We start from the raw sequence: 14565 nt of genomic DNA on the forward strand, positions 1-14565 counted from the left end.
GAGTCGAAATGATCACTATTCGTGGTATTATATGACCATGTTTTTTTTTTTTTTTTTTTTTTTTGGGGTGGGGGGTGGTTGGTGTGGGTTTTATCTTGCGTCACAATAAGCAAGTTGATATCCTGCGGCATACTTTCAGTTAATAGCTTTATTTTTGCTTTAAACAGGCAATAGAGTATACTGAAAAGCCAGAATGATGTCAAATGAGCAGCAGGGACCGTGTTTTAATCTTGTCTATCAAGAAAAGTGACCCCGAAAACTTGCTCAAACGATGAAGTTTCGAATTAAGGTCCACTTCTGAAGTGGAAGATGGGAAATTCTTCGTTGGGACTCAAAATGACCTGCTGTATGATAATAATAGCATCCTTCTCGGGATAACAAGGTCTGTTTCCACAAGTTAGAGCACCGTCTCGTTTAATCTTTGGCATAAGCGAAGTCTTTGGTTCAAATAGGTCTCAAGAACAAAGATTTTCCCGATCTCTAATGCTTTCTCAAGCAAAAGAAAGCTACTAGCGGATATCAAGTCGTGTTAATTAATCCACATTTCTTGCAAAGAAGACTCGATACTTCGTCAGATGCATATTTAGTCCGGAAAATGGAGAGTTCCTTAGACAAGCTTCCATGGCATGTAAGTCTTAGTGAGAGGCTCTTGTGAAAAGCTTGAGATATCATTCGCAAGAATGAGGCGAGTGTATCCGAAAGCTGCTCAATCTGCTTTTAATACCGTGGATGTGGATGTTCTTTTCCTCAGCAAGAGTGGTTCTCCTCGGCATAATCCTCGGGCAGGCACGAATAAGCAAAGATCAATTCGGACGTCCCCCAACCACCGCCCAGAAAGAAATAGGCAAGCAGCAGCAGCAACAATAATAATAGTTATTGCTATTATCATACTAATAAAGTGGCAGAAGGAGAGTGATTCGATAATAGATTTTGCTAATAACTACTCTTGAAGTACATGTTAGTCATTGCTCTGCGTATAGAGAATGTGAATTTCCATCACTATACAAGAGTGCATCATGGACCTGGTTCCTAGGACTAAGTAGGGCAAGTGCAGACAGAAGAAAACCGGGAGTAAACGGATCGACGGTTATTCTACCAAAACAGTCGTAAGTTATACTCTCAAGACTGGTTGGACACTTGCTTCAGTTCCCTCACGTTCAAGCGAATTCATCCCAATCCACCTACAGTAGTATATGACAATTACTGGACCATGCAAAAATTCTAGACTTAAAAAAATATAAAAATGGCCTCCCTGCACGACTTCTTACTCACAACCTCGAGACCTCTCTAATCAGAACATAAAGTCGATGCTTTGAAGCATAACTCAAGTATCAGACGTATAGGCCTCCACGATAAGAGGGATTACGTAGTCAATACCCATTTTTCACCTGAACAATATCTTGGGGAGAACTCGGTGGGATACGCCATTCGAATAAACCACTTGCATTTGAGACTTCAAAAACTTCTTTGATACTGGGAGCTGGAGGGGACCGTTCTGTCAGTGTCTATGAGAGGTTTATGCCGAGCAAAATGGGTGCTTTCATGAATAGACTGAGCTCTAGATGTGATCTCGTGGGCTGCCGAGTCATTTGCATTGCTGCATTTCTGTAGTTTGACGACAAAAGTGACGATGGTGCCCTTGTCGTGGCCTTCACTCTCGATGGAGATGTGACCTCCCATGAGATTTATAAATCTAAAATCATGAAAAGGAGAGTAGGTGAGATCTCAGATCACAAAACCCAGATAATACAATTTCATCCAGTGGCTTGCAAACTTTAGTAGACGAAAGGGTCGAGAAAATTATCTCTGAGATATCATCTGAGTGTCCAAATGGTAACCAGTGCAAGTAAATCAATCCGCAACCTTGAGGGTCACTACTTGATATTATGCCCCGAGAAGCATTAAATTTAAGGTTCAAAGATCCATAGATCTTTTCTGACTCAACTGGCTCATGGTTTGTCAGTGTGCATGAGACAAGAGGGCTTCATATGCTTGACGGACTAGCAATCAGTAAAGTGTCCAAAGGACCACAGATGCTTACAAAAGAAAGTTGCTATTTGAGCAAAAGCGTTAAGCAATCTGCAATCTACCTTTTGCAAATGGCAAGTCCAAGTCCTCCGCTGCCATTACCTCGATTAGATCCACTTCGAGGATGAATAAATCTGGTAAATATTTGAGGAATATCTTGTGGCTGTATGCCACAGCCAGAGTCCTTAACCTGATATGAGAATCCAAGTAAGTTGCATAATTAAGACAATGATAACCCAGATTGATTTTTACCCAAAAAAAAAAAGGTGTGTTTGCTGATATGGGATGCACTGTAATACAAATTTATCAGTGCAAAAGAACATGAAACAAAGCATTATATTAGCAAGCCTAGAGAGACAGAGAGAGCTAATGATAAGGAGTTTTGCTCAATAGGACAATTTTTACATGCTAAGTGAAGCTAAACTGCGAAAGTCATCAACCTGCACTTTGAGGTAGAAGTGGGCATTGCTAACGAACGGATGGAATTCCGCTGGTCGCCACTCCGCTAAAGACTCTGGTTTTGCAATGGAAGCTACAACTGATACAATGCCTTGCTTTGTGAACTTCACGGCATTCCCGATTATATTTAGCATGGTTTGCATAATGCGTTTCTCATCGCCAACAGCATGGGTAGGCAGGTCAGGAGCCAGAAATGCAGCCATGGATAGTTTTTTTGCAGAAGCAATGGGATTTACCAAATTAATAACCTGGGGTTATAAGATAACCAACTAATCACGTTGCTTCTCAGATAAAGCAAATTAATGGACAAAATAAAGATGATTGTAATCTTCTTATATACTGTTAGCGAAAAGTTGCTATGTTTACCTGTCTGACGATACCATGAAGGTTGAATGTTCCAATGTCTAGCTCTAGGCTGCCATCCTCAAGTTTAGAAAGGTCAAGAACATCATTGATAAGTGTCACCAAGAGGTTGCTGCTCTTCAGTATGGTTTCAATCATAACCCTTTGTTCGGGAGTCAATGCGGTATCCAGAAGCAGTGAAGAGAGCGCAATGATTGAATGAAATGGTGTCCTCATTTCATGATTCATTACTGCTAGGAAATCATTGCGAGCATGAATTGCCAACTCTGCCTCGCGGCGAGCTGAATCTAAAGCAATATTCTGCTCAATAAGCTTATGCTGAGCTCGCATGGAGTCTTCAAGAATAGCAGCATGTGAGAGAGCCACAGCTACCTAAACATGAAATTGAGATGCAAATTCAGCAGCCAGATAACATGGAAATCCTGGAACATATTTCATGATTTTCGAGGCAATAAAAACTAATGAACCTAAGGAAAAAAAAAACTATAGAACGGCACTTGTGGAGGGAAATATCAAAGTTGTGAATGATTGATGAGAAGCTTCAAGACGATGAAGACGACATATTCCTCAACGTAACACAAGACCATCATCCAAAGAATGCCAATGCACCACCGCAAGGTAGACATAAGGTGAGGAAACCTTCACATTCTTTCATTTCTCCTTTCCTTTTCCCGTTTGACTGATGTTCCAGACCATAAGATCTCTCCCAAAGAAAGATTATCTAAATGAAGAAACTAACAAGCGAGTAGAGTTTTAAAATTAGTTAGAATCAATCTTTGACTGTGTACCCTCTTCTTACTTCCAATACACTCTGATCCTATTATAGCAGCAGACATATCCACCAGTATCGCCTGCTATTTCCAGGTTTTGAATTTTCAGTCTTGGTAGAAGGTTTCCTGTAGCAATTGCTAGACTAAACCCCAAAGACCCAAACTTTGAACAAGGACAGTCGAGGTTTTAAATTGTGGTCACAGAAGCCATCATACTGCAGTTGTCACCGGTGCTGACATAGCGGCCTCCTAATAGCTGACAGTGGCTGTGAAATTCCATAAAATTTGCAAAAACATGCTAAATTCCTCAATTAACTTGTGTGAAGTGTATAAGGTTTTTTTTTTTATATAATACCAATGCTGAAGAGCAGTTCAAGAATTTAAGGGTGCCAAAAAGTTGAGTTACATAAATTTACAGATAGATTTGGCAGAGAGGACAGGAGATATCATTTGGATTGATGAATTATTCTCACTCTCATATATGACTATAAGTAATGAAAAGATAAAGTAGGAAGTCAGAAATACATAACATATTTACTTTGAAACAAAAAGATATTACATGATATGCCTAAACACTAATACCCTGAGATGTAGGAATAGAATACTACAGACACACAAGAAAACAACAATAATTATGGTTTATCACCACAACACTAAAGTCCAGTGAGAAAGACCTGTGCAAAAGCAAGGTAATGGCCAGAATAGCTTCTAGCTTGTGATTATGCAAAGCTTACTTTCATTCACAGTTCAATAATGTTCCATGTTATTATATATCCACCAAACGGGAATATAGGAAGAGCAAACTTCTAAAAATGAGGTTCCCAATCCATGAAACTTATTCATACTGTGTTGCCTTGGCCACCTTACAGTAAAGCCCCTCTAATTGCAGTCATGGTGGTCTTCATTATATGTTTTACTCCTTTCAACCACTGCTTTGTGGACTACCATGCTTAAGTTCTAAAGATTTACAGCTATACAAGCAACCGTGAGAAGGTACGCTGAGCGCCAAACCCTGAAAGGCCTTGTGTCCACGCATACAGGAGAGAAGGTACCCAGGAAATTTTCAATCAAGTAAGACAAGACAAACCTGGTCTGCAACAACTTCAACGAGTTCCAACTCGTGCTCTCGCCATTGTCTCCCATAATTTGAAGGGAGAATCAGAACCATCACTGCATAGTTTTTCACTGAAAGGTCAGGCCATTCATTCTGAAAATTTGATAGGTACAAGAGAGGTACTCGAACTGCAACAACTTCTGGTGGCATATATATGCCCACAAGAGGTCTGATCCTAGCCAGAGGACAGGTATAGGGAATACGCATCGCTTGTCCACTACCGAAAACTTCACTGACTAGAGGAAGGTTTATTGGAATGGTAGATCCAACCGATGGCTGATGGTGTAGAGTATGGGAGAGTCGCAAGATCGAACCCTTTTGTGACGGCATCCACAATGCACATTCCTCAAGCCCTAATGTCCTCCCCAGTTCTACAAGAGTTGTGTTCAGTATAGTGTGGCGGTCAAGAGTACTTCTAATCTCATGAGTTAGCATCCTAACATGACGTCCAGTTTCCTCTTGTGTAAGAATGAGGCCCATCTCTCTGTCGAGCTCTTCAGCTTTATTCTTCAAAATCAATTCCCTAGTTTTTACGCTCAGCAAGTCAGGAATTATGTGGACAAGCATCAAAGCCGTTGCACATGACACAATGGCACAAGAAATTTTCGCAATTGTCATTACCACAGCAACAGCTTTTGAATGCATATTCATTGTCCACAGATTTATAAAGTGAGTCGCCCCACAAAGAATGATGAAAGCACCAAACTGCATCAGCACCCATCTATATGGGAAGAACGCAGATTTTTGCACAAAGTATATGAGCTCGAGGGGAATCGAAAAATATGCCAAAGCAATCAAGAAGTCCGATATGTACTGATACTTCACAAGTAGCTCTCCAGGAGGCCATTGGGTGTCGATGCAATCGCACGCATCCATCATAGAGTAAACCCCTCTCTAAACCTGAGTATTCAAGAAAAAGACAATTAACACAACCACCAACTGTGACCTACAAAAGAGCACACAAAACTTTGGTGTACGTGCAAAGCTCCTATCAATTGCTTTAAACTGGTGTTTTCTATGCCCTCGAAAATGGATCTGGTCCAACCCAAGAATCCCACAGCCGTAAAATTACAAAAGAATTCTTTGACAGAGAGAGAGAGAGAGACTAAGCAGATGGGAAGCCGCCTCCTTCTTCTTCTTTTTCTTCCGCGCAAATAAAGCACTTCAGCTACCCCACAAAGGGATTATTCTTAGCATAGCAGTCGTGCCGAATACTTCGAATGAACTTAAAAACGAGGAAAATAAAAACATGCAAGAAAATCAACAGATGGGAAAGAAAAAGGAAAGAAGGAAAGAAAGCAACGAGAAATGGGTACCAGACAAGAAGAAGAGGAAGTGAGATCAGCTGCCGAATCCGTGATTCCCATGGAGAGAGAGAGAGAGAGAGAGAGAGGCAGAGCTCATAAGCAGAGGAGGCAATGGAAACAGAGTAAAAGCCCCAGCGTCACGGACAAGGTGGCACTTCTTCTCTTTTTCTTTTGTTTCGCCTTTCTGTCTTGTTTGGCAGACAAGTTTCGGAGGGAAAGAACTTGGAGGGAGACGTGTGCTATTTAAGTTGGCGTCGAACGAAGTCAATAAAGCAATTTCTTTTCATTTTCGTCAAAATCCGAAATTTTACCCAAATTTTCGAAATTATTGGCAGAATTACCGGCAGATTTGAAGTGTCGAAAGCACATTTTAAAGGATTCGCAGCATTTTCATTAGGAAGAATCAAAACACATGCGCCCCAAAAATATAGGCTCCAGTCATGAAATAGGCGTAATTTTGTGAAACTTTAACTTAAAAAGCTTAAATTAGTTAACGAAGGGAGACCATTTTTAAATAAAAAGCATACAAATTTCTTAGATTAGTGACGTGCCATGCTTCAGCAATAATTAAGATCTTTCGGGATTTAAGCCTGCAATAAATTTCCCTCTTGACAATACATATGAAGAAGCTAAAGCACCTAAACTTTCCCAAGGAGTATTTTATGTAGTTTCACAATTAAACCCACAAAATTCTAAACTTTTTCAAAAGATTGAATAACTTTATAAGATGGAGTGATAATGTAAACGTTTTACTAGAAAAATCATCTCAGCTTCCTACAAATATAAAAAATGAAAACGTCTTATACTCTTCAATTATCAATCATTTTTCCATAATAAATCAATTCCAAGACAATAAAAATTACTTAAGTGGGAAGCCGGTTCATCTCCCTTTACCGATTAGAGTCGAAATTCATTAGAAAATCCGGTATATTCATTTGAAAGGTTGGTAAGCGCATTGACTGTTGACTGCACTGCAGAAAAATTGCAAATGGATCATTCAATCTTGCGAGATTCTCATGCTTTTTGTACATATGTGCCACGACCAGCAACAGGGCAAAGAACAGATCGATGTAACCGTGTTCTTCGTACCCGTGATGGTCCGTCCATATGATGATCTCGAGGACATTTTAGAGTCCATGGAGGGTCCCACCCTCCTCCCAAATTTGGCGATAGGGATTGAAATAGTCAAGGCGTGCCTCAGATTTTGTGTTTCCATTACATGCTGATTATAAAGTATTCAGATCGACACTATTTTTTTAATTAATCCCTAATTTACTAATTGATTATTCAGATAATAGTCTAAGCAAACCCTATCTTGAGGTTTTTTCCCCTTTTTCTTTTTTACAGATAATAAAACTTATCCTCTGTCAAAACATTTTTGTAATAGCAACAAGTTTCTTATATAAAGACACAACCCCAATTGCACCCGCAATTTGTCCTCGTAAGGCCGATGACAGCAGATTTCCGAAAATCCTCGGATGAAGCGGTGATGGATTACCCAATTTTTAACCGGATCATAAAGATCGACCGTAAATCTTCAAAAGACTTCCGAGCCGAGAGACTCTTAATTTAGCAATAATCGCTTTTTGTCCGGCGATGCAATTCATTAATCAATCAATTTCTCGTCGAATAAAAATGGCGAATGGTATGCCGCTTTCCTAAGTGGGAAAAGTATTAAAAAGTGCGGTTAGAGATCAAGATGATGTTGAGATGCTTATGCAATACCAGAAGAGAATAAGTGACTTGGACTGTGCAAAGAAGGCCCACCTCTCAGGTTCGCAGAATGTGTCCGGCATTTTAGAAAGATGAAGTACATGGAATGGGGTCTGAATCCTGGAAAGTGGAACAGCTCGCTATGATCAAAAAGCATAATCGGGCAGGATCTCCTTAGCCATTACTGGCAAGTAGAGATGATCACGACATGCACATCCTGTAGCAAAGTCGTGCGCCACGAGTTCAAAGGATTTTTAAGACCCACGTCATAATCAATCTATTTGTGGCCCAACCTATTCTTTTATTCACAGGAACAAATTTAAATTTAAAATCCATTTTGATAGCGCAATTTTATTTTTTTTACTTCTAGAATAAATTTTTATTTCGAATATAGGTTTGAAAAAAAAAATGAGAAGTAAACACTTATCTAATTATGGAATAGATATGAAAAATAAAAACTCTTCTAATTGTTGGCTCTCGCTGTTAGCTGGCCGTCTACCTATCGCCGTTGTCGCCGCCACCATCGCCTGAGAAGAAAAAAATTATGTATCGTTATCAAATGAATTTCTATTCAAATAATCGAAATTTTATGTCATTGTCAAGCGCATATTTTTGCTCAAAATTCATATAGATAATAGAAATATAAAAAAATTATTTCTAGAACAGTAATGGTTATCATTCGTGTATGATTTAGTCCTTGCACGGCTTTTGAGCGATCTTGATGGAGTAAATCACTTTGATTGCTTCGTGCCGCAATTAATTGATTCACGAAGAACAAGGTTTAATTTGATCCGGTTTACATTGGGATAGGGAAATATTTCAGAGACTTCATTTGTAAATCAAATCAATTCATTTGTAAATCAAATCAAAGAGAAGAAGCAATCAAACCAAAACAAAAGGCTAATGGTTGCTTGCTCAATTACTTAACACTACCTAAGCTTCTTCTTTTTTTCTTTTTTTTTTTTTTTTTTTTTTGTGGAGGGGACTAGGTAGGGATTGAGAAGCAAAATACTTAAGGCGGGTGTCATGGGTTGGTTACACCTACGACCAAAATGGAAATTGAGCATTTCGTGGTTCAAAAATGCCTAATCTCGTTTTGATCCCAGCTTAGAAGTGAACTATCTCTTTGAGAATCGTCATAAATGCTTCGCTCAAGATATTTTCGTTATTGCTTCGACTCCTATTCCCCTAGAAGTGGATCGCGGGCATGTTTGTTTCATCTCTTGGGTTTAGTTACCAATTCCACAGGCACATGCATGTGTCACGGCCCGAAGGAAAGCCCAATCCAAGAGGCTTCTAAACGACAGCCGTGACCCATCCGTGGAACACTCGACCCTCGGCTTGTATCATCGAGTCTTAAGGTTTTTTCGAGTCTTTTAGAATACTCTTGGGGGCAGACGATACAGTAATTATACAATTATGTAATAAATGCGGGTAGATGGTAGTTAGGGAAATACGATCTCCACCGCTAGATCGATGAAAGATCTACGGATACGATTTGTCTTATACTTGTATATATAGGGGTCTCCTCCCCCTTATTGTATGCATCTCATTCACAAGTGAAATACAAGTTCGGAGCTTCTCTCTCTAGACTTTCTCTCTCTAAAAGATCATTGTGAGTTGAGTGTGAGAAAGGCTACTTGGGAGAATTTCTAAGACCACACGAGTTAGGGAACACTAAATCGATCGACCCGTGACAAGTGGTATCAGACCAAGTTTGCTCTAAGCGCAATGGCCGATCCACAATCTAATGAGGCACTCGTCATGGGTGGTGACCGTGAAGATCGTGTGAGGAACGCCGAGAAAGGCGCTGCCAAGGGAAAGAAGAATCGTGGTGGTTCGAGTTCAAGGGATCCAACGGGGATCTGGAGCATCAGATGACGAAGTTAGAGTTGTTTGTCACCGAAGTTCAAGGATCGATCAATGACTTGACTCAAATCGTGGATGGAGTGGACACCGGAAGGGAGGAACTCGTAGCCGAGGTGTAAGAGCTCAAGACCGACATGGGAAAGCTCTGACACGAGTTGTTGGGGACCCTAAGGGAAGAACTTGCACAACGGGATGAGTCCATGGAGGCCATGATGGCGGCCATGCGTGCGGAGATAGCAAAGCTCAAGGGGAAGCTCGCTAAATCAGAAACAGCACGCGTGAACGGGGTGATCACTATGCAAGGTCCACGAATAGATGCACCCAAGCCGAAGGAATTCAAGGGCTCACGGGTGGCCAAGATGTGGACAATTTCCTATGGTATATGGGCGGTACTTCCAAGCCATGAGGATCAACAACGACCAATCACAAGTAAACATTGCATCTATGTACTTAGCCGATAATGTATTGTTGTGGTGGCATCATCGGTCGGATGATAAGTGCGGGGATCCTATCTCGACCTGGGGTAGATTCGTTGAGAAGTTCAGATGAAACTATTATCCCGCTTATGCAAAGGAAGAAGCTCGCGATGAGCTTAAAAATCTCAAGCAAAGGGGTGGTGTGCGCGATTACATTAAGCGGTTTTCGGAGTTGTACTCCAAATCCCTTCGATGAATAAAATTGAAGCATACTACCAATTCATGAGTGGTCTTAAGCTATGGACAAAGCAGAAGTTGAAGCGGTTCAACGTGGGAAACTTCACAACGCCATGACCATGGCCAAATCACTCGTGGAGTATAAGGCACATTTCACATCCCGATCAGACTCTCGTCTAAAGGATAAAGCCACTGGTGGGGAAGATCGAGGAAGATTCAATCGCCCGACTAGAGGTAGACTATTGGCTGGTCCTCCCAAGGCTCATGTGGAATCGAGTGGAGGAAGACAAAGGAAGGTACGCTCTTATAAATGTTTCTTTTGTGATGGTCCGCACATAACACGAGACTGCCCGAACAAGGCCAAGCTGGCTGCCTTTTGCAAGGAAGAGGAGCCTAAGGAGGAGTCGAGGTTGGGTTTGCTGCAAATCCTTAGCACGACCAAGTCCAAGAAGGCGAAAGAGCCTAGAGGACTAATTTTCGCGAACTTGAGGATCGGAGAGACCATGATGAGTGCGCTCGTAGACATGAGAGCATCCGATCTATTCATATCGGAGGAAGCCGCGGAAAAATTAAACCTACGGATTGAGAAGGGAGCCGGGTGGCTCAAAACAATAAACTCCAAGGAGGTCCCTACAATCGGTGTCGCAAGGGATGCAGAGCTACAATTCGGGTAATGGAGAAGCAAAGAGACTCTAGAGGTAATTCCCCTTGACAACTACGATTTTGTCATTGGGATAAAATTCCTAGATAGGATCCATGTTGTTATATTAGCTTTTGTCAAAGGTATATGCGTGTTGAACAAACGGTGTCAATGCGTGATTTCGATCCACCGTGAGTCGGACCGTGATCGAAGGATGATCTCGGTAATGCAACTCACCAAGAGAGCAAGGAAAGATGAGGTGACCATCCTAGCGGCCTTGAAGGCAGAGGACAACAAGGGGAAGGGGAAAAGGAGCGAAGCCCTAACGGAAGTGACCCACGTCCTCAACGCATTCAAGGACGTGATGCCTCCCAAGTTGCCGAAGAAGCTACCACCTCGAAGGGAGGTGGATCATCGAATCGAGCTGATGCTTAACGCTCGACCACCTGCCATAACGCCTTATCGCATGGCGCCCCCCGAATTGGAAGAGTTAAGGAAGCAACTAAAAGAGTTACTTGATGCGGGGTATATTCGACCGTCTAAAGCTCCGTTCGGTGCACCGGTCCTATTCCAGAAGAAGCACGCTGGGTCACTTCGAATGTGCATTGACTACTGGGTGCTAAACAAGCTAACTGTGAAGAACAAGCACTTGATCCCGCTCATTGCAGATCTTTTTGATCAACTTGGGGGAGCTCAATGGTTCACCAAGTTGGATATCCAATCGGGCTACTACCAAGTTTGGATCGCTGAAAGGGACGAGCCGAAGACCACATGCGTAATAGCGTAACATGATATGGATCATATGAATTCCTCGTAATGCCGTTCGGCCTAACCAACGCTTCGGCTATATTTTATATGCTCATGAACAAAGTACTCCACCCTTTCCTAGATCGGTTTATAGTAGTTTACCTCGATGATATTGTAGTATATAGTCGGACGCTCGAGGAGTATGTCGAGCACTTAAGGTAGGTCTTCCAAGTCTTGTGCGAGAATGGCTTGTATGTCAAGCACGAGAAGTGTGCCTTTATCCAAGAGGAAATTCTGTTCTTGGGGTACATCGTCAGGGGTGGACAAATGCAAATGGACAAGGCGAAGATTCAATCGATCGTCGAATGAGAGCTGCCAACAAAGGTGACAGAGTTGAGATCGTTCCTTGGCCTCACCAACTATTATCGGCGGTTCATTCGGAGCTATTTGAGCATCACCGTGCCATTCACGAGCCTACTGAAGAAGAAGAAGCCGTAGGAGTGGACAGATCGATGCCAAATGGCATTCGATCAATTGAAGAAGGCCATGACCGATGAGCCAGTGTTGGCGTTGCCCGATCAAACCAAGCCTTACGAGGTAGAGATTGACGGTCGGATTATGCAATCAATGGTGTTCTCATGCAGGGCGGACATTCGGTGGCATTCGAGTCCTGTAAGCCGAATGACACCGAGCGTCAATATACCATCTAGGAGAAGGAGATGACCGCGATGGTGCACTGCCTTCGTACATGGAGGCATTATCTCCCAGGGTCGAAGTTCATTGTGAGGATGAACAATGTGGCCACGAGTAACTTCCAGACCCAAAAGAAGCTGAGTCCAAAACAAGCTTGGTGGCAAGATTTCCTAGCGAAATTCGACTACATGCTGGAGTACAAGCCGATGAAGGCTAACTCCGTGGCTAACGCACTGAGTCAAAAGATGGAGCTTATGAGCACGGTGAGTCGACCGAGTTGCCCTTGGGTCAATCGCATCAAGGAAGGGTTGAAGCACGATCAAAGAGCTCAGGCCCTCATCGGGTATACGCAAGAAGGCAAAACCCGATAGTTCTGGTGTAAGGATGACCTCCTCTACACCAAAGGAAGACGACTGTACGTGCCTTTCCACGGGAAGCTGAGGAAGGAAATATTGCGCGAGTGCCACGACTTCAAGTGAGCGGGTCATCCAGGGATCCACCGCATAATGGCCCTTGTCGAAGATCAATACTACTAGCCTCGGATGCAGGACGATGTTGAAGCTTATGTGAAGACATTTCTTGTATGCCAACAAGACAAGTTGGAGCAACGATTGTTGCCCGAGCTATTGGAGCTGCTTCCCATTCCAACTCGTCCATGGAAAAGTGTTTCCATGGACTTCATAGTTAATATGTCAAAATTCGAATAGTGTCGGACTCTCATGGTCATGGTGGATAAGTTCTCCAAATATGTGACCTTTGTGCCTATGACAAAGGATTGCCCGACCAAGGAGGCGGCCAAGCTGTATATGAAGCATGTGGTCAAGTACTGGGGAGTCCCACAAACAATCGTGAGCGATCATGATCCTCAATTCACAGGGCGCTTATGGTTCGAGCTGTTCAAGCTGCTGGAGCGAGTCAATGCACTCTTGTAGATTTATTTCCAACATTATGTGAGTACAACGCAAGTGAATTGGGCGAAGTTGATCGACGTAGCTCAGTTCTCTTACAATTTGCAGCGGAGTGAGTCGATTGGTCAGAGCCCCTTTGAGATCGCGATCGGACAGCAACCACAAACCCCAAGCGCAATTGTGTTGGGTTATTGGGGGAGTAGTCTACCCGCGTACAAATTCGCCAAGGATTGGCAAAAGCAGGTCGACCTAGCGTGAGCATGTTTACACAAGGCTTCCAAGCGCATGAAGAAGTGGGCCGACAAGAGGCGACGACACGTGGAGTTCCAAGTTAGGGATCCAATGTTGGCCAAGCTGCACACGGTCCTCCGATATAAGGACGTGCATAAGGGGTTGATCCGTCGCTATGAGGGGCCGTTTCGTGTGCTACAACGGGTCGAAAATGTCGCATATAAGTTGGAGTTGCCACCAAAATTCAAGGTATATCCGGTTTTCCATGTGAGTATGCTTAAGCTTTTCCAGGTTGATAAGGAATATTTGAATCAAAAGGTGTCACAATGAGCGCCACTCGGGGCAAAAACCTTGTATGATCGAGAAGTCGAGTGCATAATGGTGGATCGAGTCATACGAAAGCGGTACTGTGCGCCGAAGTGAGAGTACTTGGTTCGATGGAAGGGTTTTCCGGAGAGCGAAGCTAGTTGGGAACCCGCGGAAGGTCTTTGGCAATTCAAGAAGGAGATCGACGCTTTTCATGTCGAAGACGCGATGAGGGCGTCGCCTGATTTGGTGGGGGAGAATATCACAGCTCAAAGGAAAGCCCAATCCGAGAGGGTTCTAAACAACGGCCGTGACCCATCCGTGGAACAAGTGACCCTTGGCTTATATCCCTAAGTCCTAGGGTTTTCTTGAGTCTTCTAGAATACTCCTGGAGGCAAGCGATACGGTAATTGTACATTTATATAATAAATGCGGGTAGATGGTAGTTGAGGAGATACGATCTCTACCGTTAGATTAAGGAGAGATCTACGGATACAGTTTATCCTATACTTGTATATATAAGGGTCTCCTCCCCCTCATTATACACGTCTCATTCACAAGTAAAATATAAGTTTAGAGCTTCTCTCTCTAGAGTTTCTCTCTCTAAAAGATTCTTGTGAGTTGAGTATGAGAAAGGCTGCTTAGGAGAAATTCTAAAGCCGCATGGATCAGGGAACGCTAGATCGATCAACCCGTGACACATGCAGCTATGAAAGTGACACCGTCCTTGATATAAGATGAGAAGGAAAAGTAGAAATTCTAAA

The 14565-nt window shown here is 42.7% G+C and overlaps 1 protein-coding gene across 3 annotated transcripts; it reads right to left on the reverse strand.

Moving 5' to 3' along the window:
* Positions 1-856: 856 nt before the first annotated feature.
* LOC104426788 (ethylene response sensor 1) lies at positions 857-6240 on the reverse strand. Of its 3 annotated transcripts, XM_039305496.1 has the most exons (7): positions 6051-6240; positions 5049-5634; positions 4708-4790; positions 2854-3222; positions 2469-2735; positions 2091-2218; positions 857-1693 (listed from the first exon to the last, which is right to left on the reverse strand). In XM_039305496.1, the coding sequence occupies exons 2-7, from the start codon at positions 5611-5613 to the stop codon at positions 1456-1458; spliced, it is 1650 nt and encodes a 549-aa protein (XP_039161430.1). In that variant the 5' UTR covers positions 5614-5634; positions 6051-6240; the 3' UTR covers positions 857-1455. The 3 variants fall into 3 exon arrangements, with proteins under 3 accessions (XP_039161430.1, XP_010038248.2, XP_010038250.2); XM_010039946.3 differs by having other exon boundaries at positions 4708-5634; XM_010039948.3 differs by lacking the exon at positions 6051-6240 and adding an exon at positions 5841-6000 and having other exon boundaries at positions 4708-5634.
* Between the last annotated feature and the right edge of the window lie 8325 nt (positions 6241-14565).

This window comes from Eucalyptus grandis, chromosome 11 (genome assembly GCF_016545825.1).
Source record: "Eucalyptus grandis isolate ANBG69807.140 chromosome 11, ASM1654582v1, whole genome shotgun sequence".
In the NCBI taxonomy this organism is placed as follows: domain Eukaryota; kingdom Viridiplantae; phylum Streptophyta; class Magnoliopsida; order Myrtales; family Myrtaceae; genus Eucalyptus; species Eucalyptus grandis.